The 20405-nt window shown below is 49.0% G+C and overlaps 1 protein-coding gene across 5 annotated transcripts in view; it reads left to right on the top strand.

The window, feature by feature from the left end:
• The first annotated feature begins 382 nt into the window (after positions 1-382).
• The window catches only part of MAB21L3 (mab-21 like 3), a 43093-nt gene continuing 23070 nt past the window's right edge, over positions 383-20405 (top strand). For 3 of the 5 annotated variants that reach the window (XR_012379304.1, XR_012379303.1, XM_025872609.2), the window contains exons 1-6: positions 383-994; positions 2020-2274; positions 11338-11478; positions 14271-14562; positions 17587-17765; positions 18239-18433. Coding sequence is in view for 1 of the 5 variants with exons in the window: in XM_025872609.2 (XP_025728394.1) it covers positions 2227-2274; positions 11338-11478; positions 14271-14562; positions 17587-17765; positions 18239-18433 (855 nt within the window). In the remaining 4 variants the exon portion in view is untranslated. Of the gene's footprint in view, positions 995-1065; positions 1479-2019; positions 2275-11337; positions 11479-14270; positions 14563-17586; positions 17766-18238; positions 18434-20405 lie in introns of those variants that run through there. The other 2 variants (XR_012379306.1, XR_012379305.1) reach the window with 2 other exon arrangements.

The raw sequence follows: 20405 nt of genomic DNA, 5'->3' as shown, positions 1-20405 counted from the left end.
GCGTTTGGTATGAGTCATGAGAAAGGAGGATATTTATTTCCCCAGAAAGGAGGAGAAAGGAGGAGAATCTGAGTTAACTTTGAATCCCTCTCTGTGGCCCAACATAGTGCCTTAGGCAGACTGTTGCTCAATAAATATTTGCTAATCCAAAAGCCACTTAGCCAGAGATCTGTATCTACAAAGAAAGGTCTTCTTTGCCAATCTGTCAGAGGGCCTGCACTGTGGAACCACCCTATATATTGGAACCTTTGCCCATGAAGAACTCTATCAGGGAGTCAGGAACTGGTTGGGTTTATATAACCTTCTGTTTGCCAGGTATGGCATCCAGGTAAAATTACAATGTAGTAAGCCACCCTGAGCATAGATTTCTTCCTTCTCCCAGGCTCTACAACTGGCCTGCTGGTCGTTCTCCCTGTTCACATCCGGGAAGCATCACTGAGCCCTAGTGAGAGAAGAACTGCAGTTTCAACATCCTGATCAGCAGCTGTGCTGGGGCAATGGAGGAAGGGCAGCCCCAGGCACAGAATGATGCAAGTTTGGGCATCTGATGACGGCTTCTGGGGGAAGCTGAGAACTGTAGGAAAGGCCCCACCAGAAGACCGGGAATCCCAAGTTAATGATTACAGTGCAGTAGAAGTAAGGACAAAAAAACGAGAGCTCATGTGAGAAACCAGGAGGACTTTGGTGAAGTTGAAAATGAGGCAGAGAGGGGATTCTGAATTGTAGGAAATTCCAAGAGGCGGGCTCATGTTCTGTTTGTGAAAAACCAAGTTCGGAATGACTGACCAGTGGTAAGCCAAGAGAAGATTCTGAAATATTCGGGAGCATCTGATATCAAACGAAGGAGACTTTGAATTACAAATAGAAGAAAATGGAAAATCAAGGCAGTTTTGAGGAAGGGTAGCTTTGCAATATTTACATAGAATATTTCAATTGACTACAATATTTCACAGAAGAGATCTATAGAAGCTGGCGTGAAGGCTGGATTAATGAGGTGGGTGGAGCAGGTTGCTCTGGTGTGGCTCAGCTGTGGCTTTCAGATAGGGCAGAGGGTGGAGATATGCAAATACACTGGCTACCCAAAGCGGAGTAGCCCCCGCACCCAGCATGGCTGCTGAGCTCTCAGAGGTGGGTTTGGAAAGACATTTGTTCAGAGCATTGCTCAGAAGTGAGCTGGGCTCCCAGAAGCGCTGTAATTTCTTTAGATCATCTGATAGCAGTCTCCGATGTTTACCAGCTTCGGGGAGATCAGGCCATTGTGAATTTTTTTTTTTTTTTTTTTTTTTTTTTCCTGTAATAAAACTAGCCCCAGCCAGCCAGACTGGGAACTTACTGCCTGAGCTGTTTTCCAACATGGTTTTGCTGGCAAAACCAGACAAGAGTGTTTCCTTGACTCTCAAGGGGCCTGTTTACACTGACTTTATTTTTACTGCCCGCTTTCAAGTGGGAAGAGGAAGATTATATTTAAAGGTCAGCAGGTGAGCAGAAGGGTCCCTCTCCTGCTCTTGCTGGGTGTGCCTGTCCATGTGTGCATGCCTCTCTCTGCTTGCACCTTTGTGTGTATGTGTGTATGTGTGCTTTTCCACATGCAGATTATCGTGCCCTGATCTGATTGATGAGCCCAGGTCACTTGTTTGTAGGCATAATGGCGGGTGCCTGGCTGGTTGTTTGGCAGTTCCCTATTTGTTTATTGTAAAGAAGGTAAATCAATCTGTGGGATTTTCTGGATTGGAGGGCAAGGAATATTTACTGTCAACAGGATAAGAACAAGGAGATATAAGATACTAGGCTGCAGGGTGCATCTAGTGTTGGGCCAAGAGCATAAAAAGGTGGGGAAGAAGCCAACTACAGAGCATTTCTATCTTGAGATTTAAGTATCTGAAATACAACTTGGGAAAATTGCCTTCAGTCAAAGCACCCGTCAATAGAGCTAAATCGAGTCAAATTAAGTTGGACTCAAATTCAGTTTCAATTTCATCAACTCTCCTTTTGAAATTCCTTTTTTTTTTTTAAAAAAAGAATTCCCTAAAGATGACAGACAGATGCTCCCAATTTGGAAATGAGAGCTGGAGGGAAGAACTGGGAAGGCCTGTCTCTGGTCCATGTACACATTCTCAAAGAAATTTAGCACCGAGACTAACATTCTTGGGAAACCAACCTGCAAGTGTCCTCCACTGACGGACAAACCAAGACATTGCTGCTCCATTGAGGACTGGCCAAGAAGCCATGAAATCCTTGACTGCAGGAGACTTGGAAGACTGCCTTATGACTAAGGTAAGGACAGGTACGGGTCTCTCCCATGCTCCCACCCCACCCCCCTGCCCCACCAACCTGGATTCAGAAGGGATGTCAGGCTGCTTCCAAAGATACATGAAATGCTCCTCGGGAACCCAAGACCGTCACCCATAAGAGTGTTTAGGGACTTAACCTTCTTATTTCCGTCCTCTCTCTGAGGTTCTAGTGCCAGAGGCCCGTTGGGTACAGACTGTGGAACAGAAAGTTAGAACGTGGGTTGGAGCTCCATCTCTGCCACTGATATTGGGTATAGTTATGAGTGAGGCACCGAACCTGCCTGAGCCTCAGGTTTCTTCTCTGTCAAATGGGGGTGATAATAGGGTCATTGAAAAAGAGTAAGCGAAATTAAGAATGCCCTTTAGAAACTATAAAACTGCTAGATTTAAAAATATATATCACATATTTAGTACACATCCATTAAGAGTTAATTGAATTTCTTCTGTAGAGAGTCATAGACTCTTGAGAGTGTTAGAACTGGAGGGGACCTTAAATATTATCTAGCTTAATTCAGCCTTTCCATTTACTGATGAAGCTATTAAGGCAGAGAGCCACCCGTAAAACTAAAACATTTAAAGGAAGATTAGGGACTTGTCTAAGATTAGGGACATGCCTTCACAAGTAAACAAAGCAGAGTTCATTATCACAGTGATAGGGAACGTTGATGTTTTTAGGCAAACCACTTAGATAAATAGGGGAAACTTAACGATGATAAAAATTACAGCCAACAGGGGTGCCCGGGTGGCTCAGTCATTAAGTGTCTGCCTTCGGCTCAGGTCATGATCCCGGGGTCTGGGGATCGAGCCCTGCATCAGGCTCCCTGCTCTGCCGGGAGCCTGCTTCTCCCTCTCCCACTCCCCCTGCTGTGTTCCCTTTCTCTCTGTGTCTCTCTCTGTCAAATAAATAAATAAAATCTTTAAAAAAAATTATAGCCAACAAAGTGATTTCCCATTATTTCCCCTTTTGGGGGCTATTATAAACGGAAGGGGTGCTCCTGGCATTTTCCCCATGGTCCTGTGTTTTCTGAAAGAAAAAAAAGTCCAAATTTTTTTTAGCCTGGCAAGTAAGACTTTGTCTTTCCATTCTGTTTCCCTGCGTCCCCAATAGCAGAAACTCTAAACCATGCTCTCTACATTGAATCCAGCCTGTGCACAGGTTTTCTTTGGCCTGCAGAGTATTTTTAAATTTTTTTCAAATTTGTTACAAACATTTCATAATAGTGGGATTTTGCATAGAAATCCAGATTTCCCTCCTCTCTGGAAAAAGGAAAACATCAGGATATCTGGCAACCACAGGTCCCAGTTTCTTGCCTGGCAACCGTGGGCTGGGGCTGAGTGTCTGTTCAACAGAGCATGTGCTCACGGACGGGTTCTCTGGGGGCTGTGGCACTCCTGCGCCCCCCTCAGCCCTCCCTCTCGTGTGCGTCCGCCCTCTGTCCCTGTAGGTGGTGAGTCTGCCAGGCCTGCCCCACAAGTACGATGTCCTGAGAAAGTCTAAGGCCTGAGCTGATCTTCTCTCCTCTGCCAGGGGACACATCCTCTCTCCTCTCCATTTCCATTTCTCTGGCTCATACTCATCCTTCAAATTCAGCTCAGAGCCTACCTTATCACGAAAGATTTCCTTGACACCCTAGCCCAGAATGTTTTGGCTTCCCTTTGAACTCCTGTCATAATTACTACTGACAATATTTGTTTGACAATCAATTGTATATTGACTCTTGGCACCTTTCCTATTATTATCTTGGGTGGCAACTTAAATATTATCTCGTTTTATTCTTTACAAGTTTCTGTAGGGGATGATCGTGTCTCGGATATCTTCATTCCCCTTGACGTTCACAGATGTGGTCAGAATACCTTTAGGAGTTATTGAAGATAATGCAAGAATAGTGTAAAAGGTGCTGGCAGGTTGAGGCCCAGGCAGGATCTCATGGAATCTATCAGCGACCATGTGGCACATGCACAGTACCTCCAGTAACTTGACCAAAGTCACACAGCTAGATAGTGAAAGTGCGAGGTGTCGGTAAGAAAATTCTGTTTTACTCCAAAGCCGTATTTGCTCTGCTAAACCCCTCTATATCTCCACAAACACACACTGAGCACCTGTTATGTGCAAAACACTGTGCCCAAAACCCAGGTCCAGGGTGTGGCTTATGAACTGAGAGGGAAAATGTGTTTGGGGTATCTTTAAGGACGGCCCCCTCCCTCCTGCAGATTTTGCCCATAACTCCAAGGGTGAAAGGAGAATGTTCCTTGTGCAGACAGGGAAATGCTTAATAGAACACATGGCAGACCACAGGGCTACACCGGAGATTTCCACAGGGTGCTGGAGGAGAACTGAGGAGCGTTGGCTCTCATGGGGGAGGTGTGGCGCAGCAAGAGAAGTGGAGACTCAGCCCGAGAGCACGCATGGGGTTTTACCAAGTGGAGGAGTCCTGGAGAGGCCTTCCCGGCTGAGGGAACCCCATTCAAGCCGTCAGTGCGGGTTTTGTGCCTGGCAGCCTTGTCCCTGGGGAGGCCGAGCAGTACAATGGTTACGAACGTGGGCTGCCAGGTGTGACAGTGCCCAGCATGGATCCCCGTTCTGGGACTCACTGACTCAGGCGGACCCAGGGCAAATTTCTACACACTCTGAACTTGCGTTTCCTCCTCTGTAAAATGGTGGTAATCATAGCATCCACCTTCCAGGATTGTTGGGCAGCTCAAGGGGGCCAGCTCTCAGAGAGGGTCCTGCACACAGGAGGGCCTCCCGTCCCAGCTCCGTGGTGCCACTGTTGCTGTGGTTTCTGCACAGCTGTACAGAATCTGTGGGGCCCCAGCATCTGGCTCAGGAAAGAATGGGTCTGAGAAGATGGGGATATGATGGTGGAAGGCCTCCTATCTCATCTGTAGGTAGCACCTTACGTCTCCATCCTTTTTGATCATTAATCCTGGAAGACAGAGATGGTGCTCATCCTGTGTTTTTTTTTTTTTAAAGATCCGATTATTGGATTTAATGCAATACCAGAATTAAAATGTCTGGCAGGAAGTTCTCAGCCTTTTATCCCCAGGGGCACTCACCATGGGTGACAGCCACACGGGCCACATGCTCTTGGGGGCCAGGCCTGTGTGACATTCCTGGCATGCTCCTTAGCGCCGCCCCTCCACCTGTCTCAAGAAAGCATGTCGGAATGCAAGTGAGTCAGAATGGTGTTATGATAGGCAATAACCTTGAATTCTCACTGATCTATATTTGAAACAGTAAATTGTTCCGAACTCGAGCTATTAATAGTAGCAGATGATGTGTGGGGCAACAGTGGGCCAGATGCTGTGGCCGGGGAGGAGGAAGGTGGCCTGGGATGGGGAAGTGTACGTGTGTGGGGACAGGTACACGTGCCCTGGAGAGAGGGAGGCCCACAGAAACCGCACGGCACCCTTCAAGGGGGCCTCTGATGACTGTTTTTGCAAAAACTCTGCTTCATTAGAGTTCCTGAATTTGCTCGCTGACAAGCGGGGTGTAACTTTCCGGGGTCAGTGGGACGGAGGGGAGGATGAGAAGGTGTAACCCCGGTCTAGCGTTGTGGGTCTGGCTAATTTCACCCAGTTCCTTTCTGCTCGTGCTTTGTCCCATCCACAAAGGTAGCCTTTTAAAAAGAAAAGCACACCTGTGTTCATGACCTAATCCTCAGAGGAGGTGAGTGAAACTCACACGCGCACTGAGGTCACGTTTGGACTGAATGTGCCTTGATTCCTTCTTCGGAAGTGACCCTCTTTTCCCCTTACGTGTGTTCCCAAGCTGCGCCATGGAATGGGTCTGGTGACAGGGCCGCCTCAAGGCTGCACCTGGTATCTTCCTGAAGTTGGACCCACATGAAAGGGCTTCTGGGCTCGGGCCGGTGACAGGTCTCTGCTTGTGGTGGCACCTCCTTCCCCCAAGATCACTCCCTACAGAGCTGCCTCGGGCCCCATTCCCTGCTTTCCCACACCCTGAAATGGAATCTTCCTGCACCACCCTACTAGGCTGTAGTCTCCACCTGGGGTTTCTGGGTGCTGATGGACACCAAGGGAGTGACGAGTGGTCTGTGGGACGGAGCCTGGGAAACCTTCCCAATGAGTCCCTTCTGGAGTTGCTGAAGAGCACGTGGTCCATAGAGATGTAGAGGGAAGAACTGACCACAGGAAGCGTGGCCAGCGACGCGGCCCAGCATCACCTGCGGGGAAGAGGCTCCCACCTAACTCTCACTGTTGTGTTGCCCTGGGGTGCCTGTGGGTGCCAGAACAGTCAGTGCTGCCCAGATTAATGGAGACTTTGGATCTGACTTTGGATCTGTTATTTCATGCACCTTGACTTCAGTTCCAGTGGAGGGCATGGTTAGGTTCAGGAAGAGGATCAAGGTAGGTATTACTTCTGGAGCGTCTACTCGAGGGTATGGCACAGAGGGACAGAAAGCAGTGAGGGACCCCGGACATAGGGCCAGCCCTACTGCCAGCTGCCAGTGTGACATTAGGAGAACTACCCACCACTCTGTCCTCCTGTAGGGTGACACCAGACAAGATGATTTCTGAGGTCTCTTCCAATTCTAAGATCCCGAGTCAAAATAGCAACGGCAGTAATGGATGAAGGAAATCAAAACCAGAATTTATGGCTCTAGGCCCAGAAAAGTATTCCCTTATTCTGATTTCTACTTCCAGAAATCAAAGCAAGTCATAAAGATGTATAATGAGTGAGAGATTACAGGTGTCTCCCAGGGAGTATATGACCTGGGAGCTCTGCCCAGGAAGGAAATGCCACCATCCAGTGAGGGCAGAATTTGTAGAAGAGATTCACGGTGGAGAACTTTTATCCAATAGACTACTCATTGTACACACACACATACTTTTTCTCTCAAGCTTTTATCAGTTAAAATTTATTTGACAGTGTCGGGGCACCTGGGTGGCTCAGATGGGTAAGCATCCAACTCTTGATTTTGGCTCAGGTCATGATCTCAGGGTCCTGAGATTGAGCCCCCTGTCCAGCTCTGCTCTGAGTGTGAGGCCTGCTTCAGATTCTCTCTCTCTCCCTCTGCCCCTCCTGCTTGCTCTCTCTCTCTCAAAAGAAAAAAAAAACTGACAGTGTCAGTATGGTGATGAATCTTTCCTTAGTTTACCAACTCAGGAAACAAAATGTACATGCATGTAAATTACCACTATGTTACTGACATCTGAGTTCTATGAACTCACATCAGTGGACTTGGAGGACTTGTGGCTGAGCCTTAGTCCTCAACACAGTCTAAGAAATTAGCGATTTGAGAAGACTATTTCCCAACCACTCTGACTGCGGTGTTCTGTCTAGTTAGCCTTGTATGACTTTCTCCCGCTCTTCCTTTTTTTTTTTTTTATGATTTTATTTATTTATTTATTTGACAGAGAGAGAGAGAGAGAGAGAGAGAGAGAGAGATAATGAGAAAGAGAGTACAAGCAGGGGGAGCGGCAGGCAGAGGGCAGAGGGAGAAGCAGACTCCCCACTGAGCAGGGAGCCCGATGTGGGGCTCGATCCCAGGACCCCGGGATCACGAGCTGAGCCGAAGGCAGACGCCTAACCGACCGAGCCACCCAGGTGCCCCTCTGCTGCTCTTCCTGATTAGACTTCTGGTCCCTGACCTTGTCCAGTGTTCCCTAATCTACTAAATGGCTTTGTCCATTTTCTTCCCCCAGCTGGAAAACATGGCCCACCATAGAAACCTTTCCTTGTTGCCTTAGCCTTCTCCGCCCAGCAAGCCCTTGCCTTAGCATCTCCATTGTTACCTTTGGAGGGACGAGGTGTGGAGACCATCTTACAACTGAGCCCGCCGATAGGCCATAGCTCCGTGGACCCCCCACAACTGAGTCTTGGGACTGCCTGGCAGTCCGCACGTGGTGCCTGAACAGCCCCCATTCCTCAGAGATGTGATTTCCAAAGTCTGTCACCCCGAAGTCCCCCACGGTCTCCTCCCCACCTCACCCAAAGCACATTGCCTTGTCTCCCGCTCTGTAAAGAAAACAGCCCTCAGACAGGAAATCTCTCCGATTCCTGCGCTCCTACCCTTTTATCTGCTTGCACCTGTCTTTCTTTCCTTCTGATGCGCCAACGTGAATTGCTCACCAGGTTTCTGGATTTGCACGACGCTCTGGCTGGGAAACCCTGACTCAGTGGTTTAGCTCCCTGCTGCCTCTTCCTTCCCCACTGGCTCCTTTCTCTCAGCATTTAAATGTGTTCAAACCTGTGTGTCATTTTGAAAAAACCCCGTTGGTGTCCCTGTTTTGTTTTTTCCCCTTCCCTGGCCAGAGTTCTGGAGGAGTTGCTTACCTCTGTGTTCGCTTGCTCGCCTCCCACTCACTTACTCTTTACCCACTGCAGTCTGGCTTAAATGCCCACCCCTTCCCTGAACACATCGATCCTGTTCTAGTTGCCAAACGCTGTAGACATTTTTGGGGCCCTATCTCATTTCAGCCACTTAATGTTGACTTTGTTCTTGAAATTCTTCTTCCTTGATTTTCAAGCCCTCTTGCTGCTTATTCTCCCATTTCACCATCCTTCTCTAAGGCAGTCTCTTCTCCAGCAATATAGGGGAGCCATTGCAACCCCCTGTGCTCCTCATACTAGATATCTGCCATTTGCTCTGTCTTGAACAACCCTCACACCCTTCTCTTTCTAGCTAACTCCTACTAATCTTTCAAGATACAACTCCCCTACACTCTGCCTCCAGGAAGAGACCCCAGCCTCCAGACTAGATGATATTCCCCTTTTCTAAGTACCCATAGCATCCCGTACCCATACTTTTCTATGTACCCATAGCATCTATGTACCCATAGCATCCTGTACAGACCTCTACACAGCACTAGATTGCTGTGACTTTAATTTCTGGTTTTTTTGTCTTGCTCTGTTGTGTCATCTGTAAACCTCTTGACAACAAACATGTACACATAGCACCTGGCATAAAATGTTCAACAAAATTGATCTAATGGAGTTGAATCACAACACATAGAGGTCTTACCCTGCAGGGGACCCTTCATCATGGGCTACTAAATGCATTCTCCTTTATTTTTGGCATGGCAAATTATCTGCCCCCTCCGTGACCACCTTTTCTCTTCCCCTCGGACACTCTGGAAGATGCAGAATCTCAATAGCTTACAAATGCTCAAGAAAGGTGCCCTCGCGTGATGAATGTAGTGGGTGGACGTATGAAAGCAGTAGGTGGGTGCTGATGGCAAGAAGGTGGCATTAAAAGCCTATGTAGACATGATCATCGTATCTGAGGTCAGACAAGACACATGGATTTTGAAAAGACTATTTCGTGTGTATCATGTATTTCCTTCCTTAAGATCAGGAGCCTCGTCTTATGTTTCTTGTTACTCGTAGGCATCTGGAGGGTATTAGTTTTTCAAAGACATTCCCCTGTGTGGGGATCGGGACGATTAAAACAGGTCTCAGGCTTCAGACTAGGTCACCTGCTCTGCTGAACCCAGGGGCACCCTCCACTTCCCGTCATGGCCCCCATGCTTATGTTCAGTACTCACGCCTGTCTTCCCACCTACTGTAAACCATGGTGATGTCTGTGTTACTCACTGCTGGGTCCCAGCATGTCACAGAGGACCTGGCACACAGAGGTGTTTATTAATGAGCTAACTTTACATATGACACATTTTATACATGTGATATACAGCATGTGTGCCTATGCACATTTGTGTCCTCTGTTCATATATGGTTGTCGGGTTTGTTGGTGGGAGGTGTGAAGTCCCAGGTGACTGGACTAGCTGATGAGTTAGTCAGGAAAACAGCTAGAAATCTCTTTGACTTGGACATTTTTCTTGATTAACTTATGGGTGTCTTAAATGACTAGAGAATACATAGAAACAGCCATTATACAGAACTCAGACAGACTATAAAGATTCACGGTGGACATTGCATCTAGATATATCAGATTTTTGCTTCCAGTCAGTTCCCTGCCAGGTTCAGCAGCCTCCCCAAGGGGGACCCTTGTCGTGGCACCAGCCTGAGCAACAGAACAGGGCCCCTCCATTTCAGAAAACACAGACTCTTCCCATTTCTTCTTCATTTGGATCTTCCGAACTCTCCCGGAGTTTACTAAAAGTTCCTGTGGGTTCCCCACAAACACCTATTTCCCTAAACCTTGAGTATCTGTGAAAGTATATAACGTTGGTGTTCAACTTTCTCACAGTAATTCCGGTTCTTGGGAACTTGCAGTGCGGATTCTGAGGGAACATAAAACACGTGCCTTTTCTTATGGGTCTAGTAGCAAAAGGAGGATGAGTACCGGGGCCCAGAGAGCCATCATTATGGACGACAGAAGACAGGAAACTGCGACGTGATTACATGCGTTGAACTGCTTCGTCTTCACCAACCTGGACGGCAACCGTTCTCACCCCATTTTAGAGTCTCACCACAGCACGCAAAGCCCTGTGGGATGGGCCGGCCAGACCAGCCTTTCCAAATTCATCTCCCGTCCCCCTCCTTTCCCTTTTCCAGGGTCCAACCACAGGGGCCCCCTTGCCTTGCCAGGCGTGCTCCTGCTTTAGGGGCCCTCAGAATTTGCTCTCCCCTGCTGTTGTCAGGGCTCACTCAGATGTTGCCTCCTTAGAGAAGCCTTCCCTGGTCACCCGATCTAAAATAGCAGCGCCTTTACTGTCTAGTCCCTTATCCTATTTTATTTGTCTTCACGGGATTTATCATACCCGATGTTAGATTATACACACACGTCCGTGTGTGTGTATACACGTATGTACGCATATCCTGTATATATGAGGACACGTCTATCTTGTTTGCTCTTCTCTAGTTCACTGTTGTGCCCAGCGCCCGCTGCACACAGGTACTGGATTAATGCTGAGTGAATGCTTGTATTTCAAAGAACACTGAATCACCAGCGAGTGCCGTCACACCTAGGTGCATGTCCCCTGGGGTTCTTGGGAGGGCCAGCTTGTCTGACGGTGCCCCTGTGGTCGCCTACCACCGGGCCTGTCTCATCACGTCCCTGTGCCGATGCCTGGGCCCCGCCCTGGGAATGACTGCCTGTGCTGATCCCTTCCCACCCAGGTGGGCGTGAGGCGCCAGCAGCTCTCCCAGATTGTGGAGGAAGTGCAGAGGGTTGTCCACCAGCTGACCACAGAAATCAGCCACCAAGACATTCGATTCCAGGCCGTCCCTTACTCTGACACGTACAATGGGAACATTAAGGTAAGTAGGTCTCACCTGTTCTGTAAGTTGTGTGGGTGGGTGGGTCTCAGTGTGCCCCAGGCATCACCTGACTGAGGGTACCAATAATCCCTCATGTTCCACAGGTCCTCTTAGTGTTTACCGCTTACACACTCGCTCCAGGGGTGCTGTGTCACGTGAGCCCCCACGGTCCTACTTTACGGATGATAGAATGGCTTCGAGAAGTCGAATGTCCTGATCACGTCCTGTTAGGCACAACAGCCAGAACTCAGCCCAGGGCTTCGGACTCCAAGCACGCTGTGCTGTAACAACTGAAGTTTAGTTAAGCACACATTCATGTATGCAGCACCTGCTTAATAGCCTGGGGACTGGGGACAGGAACCCAGGGAGGGCATTGGTGAGAAATGGGTTGAAAGCGAGAGTCCATGGGTTGCAGGTGGGGGAAGGAAGATGTGGAAGAGGTGGCCCTTAGAAAGTGTAGAGGCAGCCTGGCCACCCCTGTCCCCGCTGAAGACAGGACTCTAAGCCACCAGGGCCCATGCATGACAGCCAGCCTTCCTGCAACAGTGCTGTGTGAGCCGAGCCATTCTCACAGAAATGGCCTCCCTCACACCTGCAAACAACCTTGAAGAACAGACGTGGCTCGTTGCCTTTCAGAGATGAGGGAAGTGGGGCTCTGAGCCCTTCTGAGACCCCATGCTCCTTTATCTTGATTTTTCTTATGGCACCTAAGAACCCCTTTCACTTGTATTAGATAATATGTATTCGTGCCGTATCTCTCACACAAGACTACAAGCTCCTGGATTGTAAAGATCATGTTTATTGATCGCTTCATTGCTAGCACCCAGCATGGTGTGGGGCCCATGCAGACACTCAGCTTCAGTGAATGAATGAATAAGTAAAAGAAATAAGTGCCTGGACTGAAGACCCTTGCTGGTCCAGAACATACCAAGGTTCTTGGGCACAAGGACCACCCACAAGAATCTGGGACATGTACATCTGGCGACAGAGTACAGATTTTGAGAAATTCGCCCCAGGATGAAAATTCTAAAAGTGGATTTGACCCCCACATATCACAACATCGTTTGCCCACTTCTATCGCCCTTCTAACCTGCATTAGACCAATAGAGACCAGTGACTAGGAGTAGAAACACAATACCACTTTTTTAAAAAAAGATTTTTATTTATTTATTTATTTGAGAGAGAGAGCATGAACAGGGGGATTTGCAGAGACAGAGGGAGAAGCAAACTCCCCACTAAGCAGGGAAACTGATCCCAGGACCCTGGGATCATGACCTGAGCTGAAGACAGACGCTTAACCGACTGAGCCACCCATAACACCCTTTTCCTAGAATTATATCCGAAGAAATTTCCTTCTGTGGTCTCACTTAGAATTCATAGGCTAAAATATATCTTGCATTTATACACATCCTGTCCTGCATATTAAGTTTTGAAAATAGTTGAAGTGGGGTGTATAAAAATCGCTTTTATTTTATCTTGGACCAAATCCAGCAAGTATTAACTAAGCACCATTTATGTGACTATTAACATAATAGTTGTGCTCTCGAATTCACATGCGAGTGGGTTCAAAGAAGGTATTGATTTTGAGTGCCAGAGTTTAAATTTGTTCCCTTTTTTAATCCCACCACCTTTCTGTGGGCACCGAAGTCATGTGGATCCATTTTCTAAAGCATCACACCGTTGTTCTCTGAGAATGAGGCAGAGTTTGGTGTTCACCCCTGAACTGGCCAGTGACAGAGCCCTGAGCAAAGGTTAACCAGATGCCATGGTCAGAACTTTCCATGAAAAGGAGGTGGATCTTCCAGTGCACAACTGATGACTGATGGGAAAAGGTGTGGTGTGGAGTCGGCTGCCACGCGATGTGGCCAGAGGTCAAGCTCCTTCTGGGGATACTGTAGTGCTGGCCAATCTGTTCTATCCTTTGGACCATTGACCTGACCACTTTCATCCTGACCCCTGCCTAACTGGTACTTGTAGAAACAGAGTAGGTAGATTCTGATCATTTGCTTTATTCTAAGTTTTATTAAACATAGAATCATCTCAACAGCTCATGTGGTCTCAGCAACTGCCTTTCATTTGACCTGTGATTTTGTAAGGACCAATCAATAATACTGGCCGTGGGCCATCGGTACTGGCAAAAAGAAAGGGAGACATTTTGCAGAATCCTTTCTCCCCCTCCTGTCTCTTCCCATACCAGAACTTTCACCTGATCCAGGTCATTCCTCCCCGAATGAGAGCCAGCCCAGCATAGAAAGCAACCCCTGAACAAGCCATCAGATGGCTTAAGCTCACATTCTGGCTCTCCCACTTCCTGGCTGTGTGTCCCCCGGGAGATCTCAGAGCCCCTCTGAGCTTTAGGTTCCTCATCTGGGAAATGTTAATGAAGCCCGCCTCTTCGTGTCACTGGGAACATCACCTAGTCTAATGCCTGAGACTTGCAGTGCTTAGTATGTGCAGAACTCACTGTATACTATTTCCTTCCCCTGCCTTCTCTTCTCCCCACTTCGGTGCCCCCTTGAGTTCCATGTCAGGTTCAGTCTTTTCCTTGCAGGTTCCTTACACCCAGGGCTCAGTGAATGAACTCATCTGCCCGACCACTACAGTGGTTAGTGTGGCAGAACAAAGATGGAACCCTCCTGCAGAGGGCAGGTGCAGCCCTCTGTCCATCTTGGCGCATTGCTAAGGGTTGAGTAGTTCACTGAGCAACCCGGTTCGACAGGTTGGCGCCCCGGGGATTGTGGTTACCTCTCAAGTCCGTGAACTCACACTCCCGTCTCCCTTCTTGACCGCAGGTTTTGTCCCCCAGCCGGTTCCTGGTCACCGTCCCGGTGAAGGGCCTGGCCGGGTACAGGGAGGCGAGGGAGCAACGTTGGCGCTACTACACCCTACAGGGTACCAGGCTGTCCTGCCCCTTGCAGGATCCGGAGGGCCTGCAGCAGTGGCTGGAGGTGGAGCAGTTTATGAAGAGCCTGTGGCAGTGGCATGAGGCAGACGTGAACATTGAGGGAGATATTGTACCCGCCAAGGTCCTCCAGGTGTTCCGGAAGCTGGTAGAAAATGCAATCGGAACCTGTCATCTCTCAGGTGAGCTGATCAAGAAAAGGACAAAGGGCAATTTCTGGCATTTCCCTTTTGCTTTATAAAACCTCTGCTCAGGGGCGCCTGGGTGGCGCAGTCCGTTGAGCGTCTGACTCTTGGTTTCAGCTCGGGTCGTGGTCCTGGGGTCCTGGGATCGAGCCCCGCATCGGGCTCCCTGCTCAGCATGGAGTCTGCTTGGGGTTCTGTCTCTCTCCATCTTCCTCTGCCCCGCACACTCATACTGTCTTTCTCTCTCTCTCAAATAAATAAATAAAGTCGTGAACAAACAAACAAAAAACCTCTACGTAGGTGTTACCTGAAGCTCGTGCCCCTAAATTGAGACATTAACCATGTGCTCCTTACATCTGTTCACTCCTCACAGTATGAATTAGCTCTTTTTTCTGCTTTGACACTGAAGAGTGGAATCCATACAGCACCCGCTTGGATTTCCGTGGGTTACTGCTCTGGCAGAGACATCATGGGCTTTGGGTTGTGTGCCCTTTCCTGGACGTTAATTTAAAAACTTAGGTACACTTTTTAAAAAGCAAAATACTTGCAAACCACAGATCTTTGTTACTAGCACATTTCTGTAACACCCTCCAACTGACTGCCGTCCCCCAGTGTATTGAGATGCCGCATTTGGAAACCACTGACTTGTGCCAAAACACAAAAATGAGGAGCCATAAAGAACTGATTAAGTTTGACAATCCCCAAATCTTAAATTGTATGCTACCATGTGGCATGTATGTACATTCGCTCACACATTCATTTTGTTCCCACAGAATAAAAAAGTGTATTTCACGCTGGGAAAAAGTGACGGATTTCCTTAATTATGAAAGAGTATTTGTAAACCAGTAAGAAAACATACAAGTAGACCAGTAGAAATAATGACCAAAAAAAAAAAAAAAAAAAAGACTCACAGAAAAAGAAAATAAACAAGTAATAGTAAAAAAGTAGGGAAAAAGGGATGCCTGGGTGACTCAGTTGGTTAAGCATCTGCCTTTGGCTCAGGTCATGATCTCAGGGTCCTGGGATCAAGCCCCGCATCGGGCTCCCTGCTCGGCGGGGAGTCTGCTGCTCCCTCTCCCTCTGCCTCTATCCCTGACTCATGCGCTCTCTCTCTCTCTCTCTCTCTCTCAAATAAATAAATAAAATCTTAAAAAAAAAGTCAGAAAAAATGTTCCATCTAACATATATTTCAAGCAGTGTGCATTAAAATACCTAATAGATTGACGGAGATGAAAAAGTATGATCATGCTCAGGGTAAGGGTGAGTGTGGTACAAAAGGCCTTTTCATACATTGTTCTTGGAAATGTAAATTGGTGCCTACTTCTTAAAGGGCGATTAGTCTGTTTTTATTTTTATAATGTGCTTAACTTGACAATTCAACAATTCCAGTTCTAGAACTATATTCCTACAGATAAAAAAAAATATGCACAAGGGCGTCCATGGCCTTAGGCTCGAATAGTAAGTAACTAGAAATAATGTCAGTAACAAAGGGAAATTGTGAAATAAATTGTACTACCTTTGCCTTTAAGAATGGGGTACATGTGTGTACACACGGAGTTGTGAAAAATCCTTGTGCTGGAAAATGAAGGGAAAAACCAAAGTGCTGGACAGGACTCAATCCCACACGTGTGTAGAAAGGAAAAGATTTGAATGATCTTTTACCTGTCTGGACGGAACTGTTCTGAAAGTTTCCGTAATGGAATTAGCCCACGTTTAATGGATTCTTACCACGTATAGGATGCTTTTGTGGAAAATGTCCTGCGCATAGCAACCCTGGAGAGTCGGAGTTATTTTTCTGCCTGTTTTATGGAGGAGAACACTGAGGTTTAGCGAGGGATGAGCTAACATGCGGGAGGTCACACACCAAGTGAGCAGAGCCAGAGCAGAAGCAGGGTGTGGACGGGGCAGGCTGGTTCCAGCATGTGCTGACTCCCTCACTTTGAAACGCTGGTAATAGTGAAAGTGCAAATGAGAGCTTGCAAACGGGCCACGTTGGTGAGATGCTTTCAGTAAATAATGCCAGGGTGCCAGACGTCGTCATGTTCCTGTCTGGGCAGCTCCGATGAGGTGCAGACTATAAGCTCTTTATCACACCCCAGCCAAGGAGAGGAATGTTTTCCTTTTGAACAGCTTAACACGATTAATGAGTGAGTTTCCATTTTCTTTTCTGAACAAACAAGAGAAAAATAATCGATCCCGATTCAAGACAGCTCATCCTTATCCGTAATGAAGGCAAACAAACAAAAAATGACTGTGTATCTTTTGAAAGAAGGGGGAACAGATTAGCAAGGAATTCTAGTACAGGAGCTGAAAGATGCTCCCAGATGCATTTATTTTCTCTCTCTCTCTCATGGCCTGGTTGGAAGAGGCAGTGGGGGCTTTTTCCCACTCATTCGACCCTTTCAGCCAGTGGTTATGACACACTTTGAAGTATTTTATAATTACAAGGGCTTGGGGTGACAAATACATCTGAGGCTAGACTAGCTTAATGGATGGTGGGAACAATGCCATCCGAGAGACTGGGAGTCAGGTAAGGGACGGGTTAAGCTGAACTCCACCAGAGGCAGGTGAATGAGTCAGGGGAGAACGCCATTCTCAACAAGGTCAGGACATCTGGGCAGAATGGAGGGGGCGTAGAAGAATGGTTGGATTTCATTTTTATTAGCAAATACTCCATCTTTTCTTTGTCTTGTGTCTCTTTTCTTCAGTTGAGCCTTCTGAAAAGAATGTATTACTTTCAAAGAAAAGGTGCCATAAAAGCCTAGGGGCGGGGGGCGGAGAAAGGAAAAAGCAACACTCACCCACCGTGAGATTTTCTAGCAATGTTTCTATCAATAGTTACTCAGCTAATTGTCTAGTTTTGCCATGAACACCCCACCCTTGGGGTGCTACCGACCTGTGGCAGTTGCCCCACCAGGCGCAAGGAGCTGCTCACCGCCACGGTTCCCCAATTCCTCCTTTGAATGTTTTTGCCTGAGCCAGGCTTTCTCTTCTCATTGCTTCTTTGTCATTTCCCACCAGGTAAGGTCAGCATGCTAACACACCACTCTGCAGTTTGGGTTGCCGTGGAAACAGCCACATGGCAGGTGGAGCTAGAGCTGGTCCCCACAGTGGAGATCCCTACTGCCTGGTCTGAGAAAGCTCGGTGGCCTCCCTGTCTGAGGCGCTGGCCTTCCCGACAGAGAGTGGAGTGCATCAAGGTATCGGGGAGCCAGGGGCCCAGCTCGCCAGAGCAGAGGCGCTCACAGCTTACCCACTGTCAGCCAGCTTTGGAAGGGAAAAATGAGGTTTCACTCGATCAGCGGTGCTCCAGGTGGGGGCCCCACAGTCTGCCACGGCCCCTGAGAGCCTGTTAGCAATGCGGATTCCCAGGCCCTGCTCGGGACCATGAGAGCCGATGGGCCGGGCGCAACAGTCTGTGCGTGAAGCTCTCCAGGTGCAGGCTCGGCTTGGAGAACCAGTGCCTGCGAGAAAGTGGACACCGTCTCTCCCGTTCCCTGTGCACAAGGAAGGGGGTTTGCCCTGAGCCCTCCTCCGTGTCCCCACGTGGGAGGTTCTGCCTGCCTGGTGGCAGGTTCCCCCACCCCCCGTAGCGTAGCGGATGGCTTCAGTGATGGCTTTCTACTCTGGCCAGCATCCTCCTCATTCTCCTGGTGTCTTTCTCTTTTCCCAGTCATTCGGGTTTGCCTTGCTGGCCCGTTCGCAGTATCACTGGCAGCTGAGCTTCCTGCAGGCCGAGCAGGTGCTGTTGGCACAGCTGGATGAGGACGGGGGCTGCCGCAGCAGGTGTCTCCAGGCCCTGAGGCAGATGAAGGAGGACGTCTGGTGTCCGGGAAAGAGGCCGGTCATCACGTCCCACCATCTGCAGGTGAGCGGGCGCGCCCCGCCTTGGCGGGGGTCCTCTCTGCGTGCCCCCGGGGCCCGGCCAGAGCCCCTCACACCGGGTGTGTGTGTATGCGACTGATTCGAGAGGGGGCCCTCGTGCCCCTGTGGGCCATCCCATGTGTTATGCTTGCTCACCAGTGAGGTCCCGACAGCCGGGCTGTATGTGTGCCCAGGACAGCCCTGCCCAGGCTGAACGGCCTCTGCCTCCTCCCACCCCGGCCCCGCTTGCCCTCTTGCTGCTCCTTTCCTTTGGTTGTTTCCTCCTCTTCTCTCTCCGTCTCTCCCCTCCACTTATTTCACTCACCAAACCGACACGAGTGTCCACTATGTGCCGGAAACTGCGCTGAGGTTCAGCACTGATTACACCGTGTGGCCTGCGCCCCTGAGAAACCTACAGTCTGGGGAAAGCTTGTGGATGGCTCGAACCTCAGGGGAATTCACGTTTCCCCTGGTGTTAGGACTCCCTGGGTCCCCACTCTAGCCAGGTGCGGCCACTGCCACACGGGGGTGGGGGCCGGGGCCGGGGGGTGGGGCCACCAGGAAAAGGGGCTTGCCACGTGAGCATGGCTGCGGACCTGAACTCCTGGGTTCCAAATCCTCAGGCAGGGATTTCCCCTCCCTCTGCAGCACCTGCCTCCCCTTGTCCCAAACCCAACAACACACATTCATGACTGCCTTTACTCACTTGCTCAGCAAATGTTTATTGAGGTTACCGTGGGCCAGACACCTGCCCCAGCACCTGCTGTGTGCGGCGCTACCCCTGGAGGTCCAAGGTGAGCAAACACAGAAGTGGTTCCTGCTCCCCTGGAGCTGATGGTTCAGCGGGGGAGATGGGCAGTCAGGTGGTCCCCCAGGTGCACGTGGAGTCACACAGCATGGGGAGCACCAGGGAGGACGGGCCCAGAGCAGCAGACCCTGGCCTGGGACATCAGGGGGTCTCCCTGGGGAGAGGGCCTTCCATCACATCCTCAACTCCTCTTTTGCAAATTCCCAACTGCACATGGTGAATGGGACGTTCACGGAACACAGCTGTGTGGTGCTCTGAGGTCAGGAGGTGGCCGACTTAGAGACAGCACAGCCCAAGCCTAGCTGGGGTCTATCCAGGAGCTTCGTCCCCTCTCCCTGACCTTCTTGCACAGGTGAGCACAGGCCGCCTGTCTGTGCGGTGACTTCCTGCTTGTGCCCCCTCTCATTCAGGGGACCCGCCATCTTCTGGCCCTGGATAACTCTTCCAGCTCCAATGTAAGCTATTTAAGGGCACCTACTCCTGAACCCTTAGTATCTCTCCCAGTGCTGCGTACATAGTAGTTGCTCGATATATAATTATTGAGCAAATGAATGCATGCCTTCACATCATATTCCACTTTTTTCCCCATGAAGGCAGTAGTCTTTGCTTGGCTTTCTTCTCTTTCCTAATAACCTGTCCTCCTTGACCCGCCCGAGAACCTGTTACTATCTCATTTGCACACACGGGGGCCTTTCTCTGGACTTTCAACATTCTCAACATGTGCCCACGCACATTCCCCTAAAAACACCCACCTGTTCTTGAGGGCATGTGCTTCCTGAGGACAGGCTAGTTCATTCTGCGGGTTTGGCTTCTTTCTTGCTTGCCTTTCTATAAGCCACACTAGGAAGAGTCAGAGCTGAGAAGCAAGCTCCATTCTCTCTCATATCGGACCTCATGATCTTAACCATTGACTTCACTGCTTCACAATTAAGACAGATGGAAACATATTAAGTGACACGAATATTTTAGACAAGATTGAATAGGGCCACCCTGGGCCTCCCAACCCTTGACTGCTGTCAAAACTGCATTACACCCAAGGATTTACTTTTATTCCAGTGGCTTCTCAATCACTAGAGGATTTTAGGGCAACTCCTTAAATGTGCTTTGTTTTGGTTCTCCCTAACTCCCCAACAGGGCACAGAATTATGCATTCTCAAGAATGGGCATT

This window comes from Callorhinus ursinus, unplaced genomic scaffold (assembly GCF_003265705.2).
Source record: "Callorhinus ursinus isolate GAN/ISIS: 27379988/994484 unplaced genomic scaffold, GSC_fseal_2.0 scaffold9, whole genome shotgun sequence".
Lineage (NCBI taxonomy): Eukaryota > Metazoa > Chordata > Mammalia > Carnivora > Otariidae > Callorhinus > Callorhinus ursinus.
Note: the sequence above shows the minus strand (reverse complement) of the source record. Positions and strands in the feature narration are given on the sequence as shown.